Source organism: Castor canadensis, chromosome 11 (genome assembly GCF_047511655.1).
Source record: "Castor canadensis chromosome 11, mCasCan1.hap1v2, whole genome shotgun sequence".
NCBI classification, from domain to species: Eukaryota; Metazoa; Chordata; class Mammalia; order Rodentia; family Castoridae; genus Castor; species Castor canadensis.
Window position 1 is genome coordinate 21987512 of NC_133396.1, and position 11804 is coordinate 21999315.

General features: G+C 44.8%; 1 protein-coding gene across 1 annotated transcript; it reads right to left on the minus strand.

The window, feature by feature from the left end:
* Positions 1–1884: 1884 nt before the first annotated feature.
* LOC141413733 (uncharacterized) lies at positions 1885–5970 on the minus strand. Its single transcript, XM_074045804.1, has one exon. It carries the CDS (start codon positions 4946–4948, stop codon positions 1988–1990), a length of 2961 nt encoding a protein of 986 aa, XP_073901905.1. The 5' UTR covers positions 4949–5970; the 3' UTR covers positions 1885–1987.
* Between the last annotated feature and the right edge of the window lie 5834 nt (positions 5971–11804).

Sequence of the window (11804 nt, forward strand, 5' to 3'; positions counted from 1 at the left end):
TTGGGTAACACATGATTAAAAGAAGCTGTTAAGCCAGGCTCCAGTAGCTCATGCCCTTAATCCAAGCTACTTGGGAAGCTGAGATCAGGACGATCATGGTTTCAGTCAGCACAGGTCAATAGTTCATGAGACCCCATCACCAAAATAACAACAGCAAAATGGACTGGAGATGTGGCTCAAGCAGTAGAACACCTGCTTTGTACACATGAAGCCCTGAGTTCAAACCCCAGCCTCTGCCAAAAAGAAGCTATTCAATACCTTATGTTCAGTTTCACTCTGGATACCTCTGAACATTTACCTTTAATTCTGTCCTTACCCCTCAGCAACACTCTCCTATTCAGTTTACATACACTTTCTCTGGAGGTGGAGAGAAGAAGCCAGCTCATCTGCCTAGTGGACATTTCCACTCAACCACAAGCTTTCTAATTTCTTACCAATAAAAGGACCTAAAACTGAACTCAATTCCCTCCAACTGGCTCTCCTTCCTGACCGCTGTGTTTCCACATGGTACCCATATCCTAACAGGACAGAAACTATGGGGTCATGTTTGACTTTTCTCAACTCTTTAGTCTGAGCCCCAACTCTTTTGTCAGTCACTAAATCCTCTGTGTACTTTCTATGTAGGGAATTCCAGGATTTTCTGTCTATTCTCATCACAAACTCTGACTCACTCCCTTCTTACTTAACCTCTACACTTTGCTAGAGGTGGTCTCTTTGACTTAAACCCTCCCCTCTAGATCACTCTATATAGGGATTCTAAAATAATTCTCCTGAATCATGGTTTGTTCCCAGTGTTTGGGAGGCTGAGGCAGGTGGAGAGTGAGTTCAAAGCTAGCCTGGGCTATATATAGCAAGACCTTGTCTCCAAAATCAAACCAAACAACAACAAATCCTCCTGCTTTAATCATTTATCTCTCCTTCCTTGGAACTGGTTAGTGACTCTCCACATCTCACTGTAACTTTCAAACCCCTACAGTTCATATTCAAGGTCTTTTATAATATCTTTCATTGCTTCCTCACCCAATTCTTTGCAGGCAGACTGTTCTACTAAAGCCTGATTATTTCTGCAGCCATACATTTGCTAAGGCTGTTTTTGTTTGTTTGTTTGTTTGTTTGTTTTGTCTATTTAACAATTACAGCCACTTTCTAAGCTCCAGGTAAAGTTTCAGCTGATCCTACAGTATTCAATAACCTCCACAACCCAGCAGTCACAGATTTTGAAGAATTACAGCCCCTAGAGTCTGATTCTGTTTTAGCATTTCATGATATACCATCTCCCCTTTTTATGCATTTTCCCCTTTCTTTGCATCTATCATTTTCGTGTTCTGGAGGAAATGCCATAATTCTGTGACTCCTACAGATCTTAGCCCTGGGTTGGGCACAAAATGGACACAATATATAGAAAATCTAAGGACAAAGACGAGTTTTGGACATAACTGAGGGACTGAATATTACTATTAATAGTTAACATTCATATATGTGCTAGGTATTCAGGTAAGTATTACATGCACTCATTCATCTAAATCATACAACAATCCTATGAAATGGTAATTATCATAATTCCCATTTCACAGATGAGGAAACTGAGTCCAGAGCTAAATAATTTCCTCAGGCTTGCAAAGTTAATAAATGAAACCCAGGTAGTCTAGTTCCAGATGCATTCTTAATCACTTTGTTGTATCCTCACTCCTCACTAAAGAAATGAGTTGTAAAGAGGGTGGAACAAAACCGGGAGAGCAAAGGTTCAGCAATGATATGAAGCAGCTGAATAAAAATGGATATGGAAAAAGAGAAAGGGCAAATGTGAATTAAAGAACAGAGAAGGGAACCATAGTAATAAGGAGAATGCCGACAAGGAAAAGTTGATAAGCAAAAGGTAAAAGCAGACAGTCCATGTGGGTTGGGGAGATGAGGAAGGCCCAGAAGACCTTGAGGAAAAGGCTGCCATGCAGGCAGAGTGCAGAGCACAAGGGAGGAAAGGTGGATCTTACAGGGTGGTGAGGACCTTCTTGTAGGTGTTGGGCTTCGGCACAGGCACTCGGTGGAGCTTCTGCGTTGGGCTGAGACCAACACACAACAGTGACTCATCTCGACAGGTACAGAGCTCACATATGTTGGTGTACGGGGTGGCATTCGGTTCCGTTTGCACAGTTAGCGCACTTTCTGTGGTGGGATTTACAGAATGTGCAATAGTGGTACGTTCCAGACCAGACTGAAGCTGTTCTGAATGTGGAGGTGTCACCTCAGGGTGCTGTGGAGGAGGAGTTGTGGTGTTATTTGCCTCTGTAACTGCCAACGTTGGACGCTGAGCCTTATCTTGACCTGATGTTGAAGGCTGAATTTTAGTCTCTGCAGCTGGCTTTGGAGGCTGAGTTGAGGTTTCCTGCATAGATGAACGTTTAACCTCTGTGGTAGGTTGTGAAGATTTGGTAAGCTCCAGCTTTAAAGTCTTAACCGTGACTTGTGGAAGTGTCACCTCCACCTTTGGGGGAGGAGCTGTTGTCTTCTTCAGAGTAGTAGACTGTTTGGACTCTGAAGTTAAGGGAACTCCTAGAGCTAAAGGTTGAACTGTGACTTCATTCAGGTTGGGATGCTGAGCCTGATTCTGGACTGGATGTGGAAGTGTCACCTCAGGGTGCTCAGGTGGCTCTGGAGGCTGAGTTGAGGTCTCCTGCACGACGGGAGAAAGGTCAGCTCCTGTGGTGGTTTCTGTAGTTATGGTTAATTCCAGGTCTGAAGGTTGAAATGTGACGCTGGGTGATGTTGGGTACTGAACTTCATCCTGACCTGGTATCGGAACTGTCATCTCCTGTTGTACTGGGGATTGAGGTACAACCTCCATAGGGGGCTCTGTAAGCTGAACTGGGGTCTCTTGCATGGCTGGAGAAGGCTCATCTTCAGTAATAGGTTGTACAGTTATGCTAAGTTGGAGATCCACAGGTTGAATTGTGCCTTCAGTCAGACCTGGATGCTGAGCCTGTACCTGGACTGGATGTGGAAGTGTCACTTGAGGGGGCTTTGGAGGAGGAGTTCTAGTCTTCTTGACAGGTGGAGAATACTTAAACTTTGTTGTGGGTTTGGAGGTTATGGTGAGCTCCAGATCCAAAGGTTGAATTGTGACACTGGACATTGAATACTGAGATTCATCCTGACTTAGTATTGGAACTGTCATCTCATAAGGCACTGGAGGTTGAGCTGTGGGCTGTGGCTGGCCTGGAGAAGTCTGAACCATGGGATGTGGCTGGGCTGGAGAAGGCAGAGCTATGGGCTCTGGCTGGGCCAGAGAAGGCTGAGCTGTGGGCTCTGGCTGGGCTGGTGAAGGCAGAGCTGTGGGCTCTGGCTGGGCTGGAGAAGGCAGAGCTATGGGCTCTGGTCGGGCTGGAGGAGGCTGAGCTGTGGGTTCTGGCTGGCCTGGAAAAGATTCGATATTTTCCAGGAATTTTAGAGTCTGGGAAGGGGAACCAGACTGGGTCGGAGAAAATTCAAGTTGTTCAGTGGCATCTGTAGGGTTTTGGGTGTCCTGCTGGACTGGAATGGGTTCAAACTCCACAGTGGTCTGTGGAGTCACAGTAATCTCATCCACGTGGTTAACTGTGGTTTCTTGCAAATTTGGATGCTGCTTTCTAAACATTATTTCTAGATCTTGAGGTGAAAATGATATGCTATCTCCCAATGGAGGAAGATCACTAACCTCCTCAGAGGATTCGGGAGACTGAGTTGGGAGTTGTGGCTGAATTGGTGAAAGTTCAGTATTCACAGGGGGCATTACAGGAGGAACTGAGCTCTCCTGCTGGCTTGGAGAAGGTTCCTCAGGAAGCTCTTCTGGCTGAGCTGTAGCCCCTTGATTGATTGGAGAAAGTTCATCCTTCTCCCAGGGTTCTGGCTTCTGAGTTGTAGTCTCATGCTGGGTTTTCAAAGCTTCAGACTGTTCGGAGGACACTGAGGACTGAGCCGGTTCTTCCTGCTGGGGTAGAGGAGGTTCAGACTCCTCAGCATGCTCTGAGGCCTGGGCTGGAGCAGCCATGTGAATTCCAGAAGGCTGAGCCTCCCCAGGAGACACAGATGGCTCAGCTGCTTGTTCCTTCTCACTGGGAGAAGGTTCTGCCCCTTCAGCAAACTCTGAAGGCTGAGTTGGAGAAGATGCAGCCTCCTGGGTAGGCTCTGGACTTATGGTGATTTCCACATCCACAGGCTTACCTGTAACGCTGGGCAAGGTATCCTGTTCAGCTTGATCCTGAGCTGGAGGTTGAACTGTCACCTCTGGAGCTGGAACTGGCTGAAGGTTTGCAAATTGGTGTGGAGTTCCAGCCACAGTCTCATCAAGTCCCTGATGTCGAGCAGCATCCTTCTTCAGTTTCCAGCGTGAAACAATAAACTTTGCTACTTTTGAAATCTGACGATCAAGAGGTGGAACAGGTATATCAAATGTTTGGCTCTCTGAAGCCTGATCTAAGCTGACAGTCTGAGTCTTACTTTGAAGTAGAGGAGGCAGAGCTGGGGCCTGATTCTGTTCCCTATTGGGCATCGGCACCGCTTCTGGGCGTCTCTCAGGCAGGTTTAGCTTGTCACTCAGCTCCTGATGTGCAACAGCAAATGGATCTGGCTCTGGAGATGGCTGCCTCCCAGAATCCCGGTCTAGGAACTGAAGCAAACTGTCAGTCAATAAATGAGGTGGGGCAAACACCTGCGAGGGAGCAGATGACCCTAGATGATCAAAGTCCCCCTGGTCTTCTGGGGGTGTAAACATCTGCCGCATGTCAGGAAGGCGGTCCAAGGAGTGTGAGGACCAGGGCTCAGTTGGCCCAGGTGCTTCGGAGGTCAGCTGGACCGAGTCCTGGGTCCTACTCGGAATGGGAAATCCCTGGACCAACAACCACAACTCTAGCGACATAAAAAGGAGCCTTGGGGCCCAAATACCTAGTATAGACATGACATGCAACAGGGACATGTTGTAGACTAAGCGAGGGTCAAGGGAGTAAAGCCTCTGGCAGCTTCTTCCCTAGCTTACCTTGTCATCAGTGCCTGCCCGGCCCCACCCTTTCATGACACGTTTGTTTAGGAAGCAGAACATTTTGTAAGACTCAGCCCAGCTGGGCTCCATGCCCTGCAGTGAAGAGCCTTTTCCCACAGAGACAGGACCCAAACTCCATTCCCTTAGAGGAGGCACAAAAGCCTTGTACAGGGCCCCTCCCCCACAGCGAGGTGGGGTTGGAGCTCAGACCTAGGGGCAGCAACCCATTGGGTATGGTGTGACAGTGGGGCCTCTGGGGATATTCTCAGGGCTAGTCCAGTTCTGGCAGCTTCTCCTCTTCCAAGCTGACACCCAGAGATAGTCTTCTCCCCCTGGCTGAACTGCTTCTATAAGAAAAGCAACTCACCTGCAAACCAGGGCTAATTAGGGTGTAGGCAAAAGAGTGTACATTACAGTTATTTACTAGACAATGCTGCCATTTCCTCTAAACTCCCAGTTCCATGGTTCATGATTCACCACTCCCTTACCTGGGGCTACCAGAGCATCAGGAGGGGTCTGCAGGAGGGGTCCTGGGCCTGACACAGAGGGTTAGAATCTGAGATGGCCCTTTACATTGGCCTGGGGAGGCATCCCCACCCCGTCTTGGCTCAACACAGCGAGAATCTAGCTGTGACATCACAACGTCTCAGAGGTCTACCCCGTGCACATGTGGACAGGCATTGACTTCCTTCAGAGCCCTTCTTACAATAACCTATTTTACTGTATGTTTATTGTCCACTACAGCCTAGCATGTAAAGTCCCAGAACAGGCTTCATCCTGTTTATTCCTCTTGACTTGCACAGGGCTGGACACATGCTGATGGTTTTAAAATGGAACAGATTCCAAAAGTCACCTCATTTAAGGACGGATCTGTTCTAATCAGATTTCTGCAATCAATGCTAACTTCTTTCTCATTTCACAGGAAGCTTAGGCCTCCTAAAGTGTGAAGTATCCTTGACTGGTTTCATTTAAACTGAACTAAAATCATTATTTTACATGGGAAAAGATTCGAATACTTTTTCAGAATGAAGGGCAGACTGCCGGAGGTCCCTAAGGTGGTAATTAGCCAGGGAGACACTTCTCCTTTCCAGGAAACATCTGTTTGCACCAGAGAGACACCTCTGCCCTCGGTCAATTAAAAAAAAAAAGCTATAAAACCCAATTTCCAACCTGGTCCGCTGCATGCCCCCATGCAGACTTTCCCTTCTCTACAAAAAAATCTTTCTGACCTTTGCTGCTTGAGTCCACTTTGATTTCTATCTCAGAGTGGACCAAGAACCCTCAACACCTGAAAATTCCTGCATATCACCTGCATATCAAGAAGGCAACCACACTGTCTCCACCATTTCAAGACGAAATACTTCACAACTTCAGGGTAAATTAAATGATCAAAAACCCCTAAGTTCCCACTGGCACGAAACACACTTTTTGCTCCTCCCCTTTTAAAACATCCTATACATAGTAAGTAACGTCTATTTCCTTCTAGAAATTACCTTGGCTATGTAATCCCTGATTAAGGACTTTCATATAATTGATTTATAGAAAGCTTCGTTGGAAGGCAAAATATTCTCCTTGAGACATGGGGAGACACTGAGATTTAGGCAGTCCTACAAAGTTGAAAGGCATAGTGGTTTTCACATCTGTAACATAATGGCATAAGGCTGAAGTTCTTACTTTGTTCCTAATCCCTGGGATCCTGGTTGGGAAGAGTTCTAAAAAAGACTTATGTTCAAGCATCCTGGCCTCTCAAACTACTGCAGAGGGAGCCTAGCTCCTCTCTTGGGTCCAAAACTGTACTAGTACTCAGAGGCCTCAGTCCTGCTCTCCATACCTCAAACATGAACTCAGACTCAAGGCTGGACATTTAGGAAAAGCCCCAGAAATCCCCGCATTCAATTCAGTTTCAGAGTTTCCCATTTGCTAAGAATGAAACATGGGCAAATCCTCCAAATCCTGTTGGCTGTTTTCAATCATGGCTACACTGGCTAAGGAACCCTTGAGCTTTCCTCTTCACATACTTGAATTAACTCGTGTAGGTCTTCACTTCTGGCATTACTGTCTCTTCAGTGGGTCTGTATTCTATAGTTCTTTTACCATTTTTTGAAATAAAATTAATAATGACCAACTGAGAATTTTTCTTGTTCTAAGCACCCTGCATATAATGGTAGCACCCAATAATATGAGTGATATGTGTTCTATATTTAAAAATAAAAATACACCCATGATTCTGAGATGATTCTCCTTGTGATTATAAGTAGCCCAGGGTTTAGCTGCATGACTCCGTTGTAGCTACATCCTGATAGGGTCAATTTTCACTGCCTCAATCTATTCTGGAAGGTTCTGATGTACCAGAAGGGGGATCGAAGACAGAAACTTGGCACAAGTCTCACATCATCCACAGATTTCAATTGACAAGTGGATTCTCTGCCCCCTACAGACCCTTGCCTTCTTGCATCAAACACAGAGAAAGGTTTGGTGGGAGAACAGATGCTCTGCTCCTATCTGTGCATTAGCCACAGGGCCTGCTCTGCTGATTCACTAGCAGCTGTGCCTCTGACCTAAAACCCTAAAACTCAAGGGCATGGGTTCCAAAAAACAAACAAACAAACAAATTCAGTGTCAATCGGAGAACCATTTCTAGGTATCCGTGCTTGACTCTTTTTCTGCTCAAGCCCTTTCATGAGTAGGCAAAGAATTGAACACTTACACAAGAGTTTATGGAAATCTTTAAATGGTGAATTTGCTGAGGTAACTGACGACTACAAAGAGATCTGTATTTGAACAAATATTTTAGCATAAAGCAAGTTCTTAACCAAAAACTAGAGAAACATTACTTCCTTTGTCCTCCTAAACTTCTAGCAGGAAGTCTGCTCTCAATTTTAAATTGAAACACTGTCAGGTGTCGCCTAAAGGGAAAACCTGTGATGTAAGGCATAGGATCTCTACCCAGAACTCTAGCAGCTTAGCAAGAGAATGGTCTGAGAGGTGCCTAAAAAGTAAGTTTTAGAAAGAAAGGAAAAAAAGAGAGCTCTTTCTCCTTTTCACCAAGAACAGAGCTTCTTCCAACTCATCCAGAGTCTCCTCCCTGATGCCAGCTCCAGGATTCCTGCAGTCATATGGTGGCAGTATCACCTCCACAGCTCAGAAGACCTTCAGGCTTGGCTTCTCAACTGGTACCCCAAGATCTTCACTTTCCAGTTCTCCAGTGTCAGAAATCTCTTGAAGCTGTTAGGATTTTGAATCAAAATCCTCTCTGGGATTTTGTTCTGGTTTGTTTTTGTGGTGCTGGGGATCAACCCCAGGGCCTCACACATGCTAGGCAAGCACACTACCACTGAGCCCACATCCCTGACCCCTCCCCTTACAATTTTAATGTAGAGAAATAAAAACTGAACTCCAGAATCACAACAGTTGAGGTGTCCTATAGTTTCAATACCAAGTAAGAGCTGCACATAAATCACTAAGTATAGCTAGCGTTTTTAAAATTATACTCTACACAAACACTGGAGAAAATTATGGACTCCACCATCCAAATGAGTGAAATGAGTTTTATTAATTCTAGAGGGTGTGCCAATTCAGATATATCCACTCACCCTCAGCAGTAGGTGGGCTCTTACATGTACTCCCCACAACCTAGTTCAATCCTGTCTAAAGTCTAGGATTAAAATGTTGAAAGGAGAGTGTGGTTTGTCAAATTAATTCTAGAAGGTTTACCTTAATGATCCCTTTTACTGTCCATTGAAACCAAAGTAGTAATTTGCCAGTTCTTGGCACTCCATCTCCAAGCTACTAATCCCTGTTAGATGAAGGAATACCCATGTCTCTATGAATTTTACAAGCAACTAAAACTGTTAGAGGCTCACCTGCAATAACAAGCTTCTTTGAGAATGCAAATTTCTCTAAGTGTTAAGTCTAACTATTTTACACATCACTTCTTTCTCTACTACCAGTTCATAACCTCCTGAACTATGTGAGGGACTCATAGCTTATTCTTTTCTCATTCCCAGAACCAAGCACAGTTCTGAGCAGAGGATTGGTGATTTCTGTACACCAGCTAAAGCTTCCTGTAGGGAAAGAGAAACAATGACTGACTGTGTCCAGTGCTACAGGGAAGGCTAGTCTGTACAGTGAGTAATAGTGAAGATTTCCTGGACAACCAGGAAGCTTCACAGGGACTCTGAGTCCCAGGTTATTACAGATAAGTTGTCACCTCGGGTAACCTGGCCAAAGTTCTTGCTGGCAAACATTTTGCTTCGGGCTGGGTGGTGGTGGTGGTGGGGGTGGTCTCTCAAGGTGTCTATGCCTTTCCTTGATTTGACTTTAAAAGACCATTTTCCTTTCTGCCTTTATAAAAAGGAGAGGAGAGAAGAAGAGAAGAGGAGGAGGAGGAGGAAGAGGAGGAGGAGGAAGAAGGGAGAGAGAGAGAGACTATGTGTACTTGCCAAAGCATAAAAGAACACTCAAGCTGATGACAACGGGTGGGTGGGCAGCTACTCGGCAACTAAGAGAAAGTATAGACAAATGGGACTTCATAAAACTAACAAGCTTCTGCACAACAAAAGAAATGGTCTCTAAACTGAAGAGACCACCCACAGAGTGGGAGAAAATATTTGCCAGCTACACATCAGACAAAGGACTGATAACCAGAATATATAGGGAACTCAAAAAACTAAACTCTCCCAAAATTAATGAACCAATAAAGAAATGGGCAAGTGAACTAAACAGAACTTTCTTAAAAGAAGAAATTCAAATGGCCAAACAACACATGAAGAAATGCTCACCATCTCTAGCAATAAAGGAAATGCAAATCAAAACCACACTAAGATTCTACCTCACCCCTGTTAGAATAGCCATCATCAGCAACACCACTAACAACAGGTGTTGGTGAGGATGTGGGGAAAAGGAACCCTCATACACTGTTGGTGGGAATGTAAACTAGTACAACCACTCTGGAAAAAAATTTGGAGGCTTCTTAAAAATCTAAACACAGATCTGCCATATGATACAGCAATACCACTCCAAAGGAATGTGACACAGGTTACCCCAGAGGCACCTGCACACCCATGTTTATTGCAGCACTATTCACAATAGCCAAGTTATGGAAGCAGCCAAGATGCCCCAGCACTGACGAATGGATTAAGAAAATGTGGTGTTTATACATAATGGAATTCTACTCAGCCATGAAGAAGAATGAAATCTTATCATTTGCAAGTAAATGGATGGAACTATAGAACATCATCCTGAGCAAGGTCAGCCAGGCTCAGAAGACCAAAAACTGGATGTTCTCCTTCATATGTGGACTTTATATCAAGGGCAAATACAGCAAGGTGATTTGACTTTGGTCACATGATAAGGCAAGAGCATGCAGGGGAGGTCTGAGGGCAGGTAAGAACCCAAAAAACATGATAGTATTTGATGTCCTCAGTGCAAAGGAACTAATGCAGAAACTTTAAAGTGACAGAGGCCAATAGGAGAAGGGGATCAGGAACTAGAGAAAAGGTCAGTTCGGGAAGAATCAACTTAGAATGTAACACATATGTACATGGAAGCAATGCTAGGAATCTCCCTGTGTAGCTATCCTTATCTCAACTAGCAAAAAATGCTTTGTCCTTCTTATTATTGTTTATACTCTCTCTTCAACAAAATTAGAGATAAGGGCAGAACAGTTTCTGCCTGGAAGCGAGGGGGTAGGGGGAGAGGGAGGGGATGGGAAGGAAAGGGTGGGGGTGGGGGTAGAACGGAGAAATGACCCAAACATTGTATGCGCATATGAATAAATGAAAAAAAAATCTATTACAAGGCAAAGCATTACTCAAGATTAAAAAAAATGGGTGTGTGGGGGTAACCCAAGGCACTGTGTTAAGTAAATAAATAAATATAATATGACTGCCTTCTCTCAATTTTACATAGACAGTGTTGAACATTCCCTTCATTACTTTATCAGTGATGGGCTTTACACTGTGAAGTTCTCAAAAGTTAAGCTTATGAAATGAACTCAAAGAGCTCTAAAAACTCATGACTGTTTTAAACTGTTTTATTATCTTTCTGGTAGCATCTATTCATCTAACTGACTCTGAGACATGGTCACAAGATAGAAACAGTACATAAATTAAGATGTCTGGCAGTAATCACTTCAATCACAGGAAGTGGACCCAGTAGGGAAGAGGGAGTTGGGGAATGTACCCTGGAGATCAGAAGAGGGTCACCTCACCCCAGAGGTTAAAACAGCCAATGAAATAACATGTGATTATGTATGGGGAAAGCTGTACCCCTACCCCCCATTTCTGTTACCTCCTCTAAATGGTATATAAGGAAAGCCCCCTTTGTTCTCAGTGCTCACCCTTTAGACATGAGTTCACTGAGTCGCTGCTGGCTTGCTTAATAAATTTGCTTCCCAAAAGCTTTGGTGTCCTCTCAGTCTCTGAGCCTTCCTGCAACATTTCCACTTACCTACATTTTTCTAGACTGCTACAAGGATGTATCCATGAGGCCCTGCCTACTGTCCTTTTCTCTGCCATAGTTTCCTTAGTCCCACTGTGTCCTCCTCACCAGTTCCTCATTCCCCCTAATCCAGTCACAATCTTCTTTGTACATTTGATGGCCAAGATAAGGCTGGGGTCCAGTACATCTGAAAGGGAGGAAGGAGATCACCTGTGACATAGAGAGGATGATGCCAAAGACAAGGAAGACCCTGGCTTACCAGCACAAGACCTGCCACCTAAGGCCTGAACACTTCCACATAAACAAGGCCTCCATCCCAGGGGACCAATTAGCCACTCTGACAGTGGTTGTT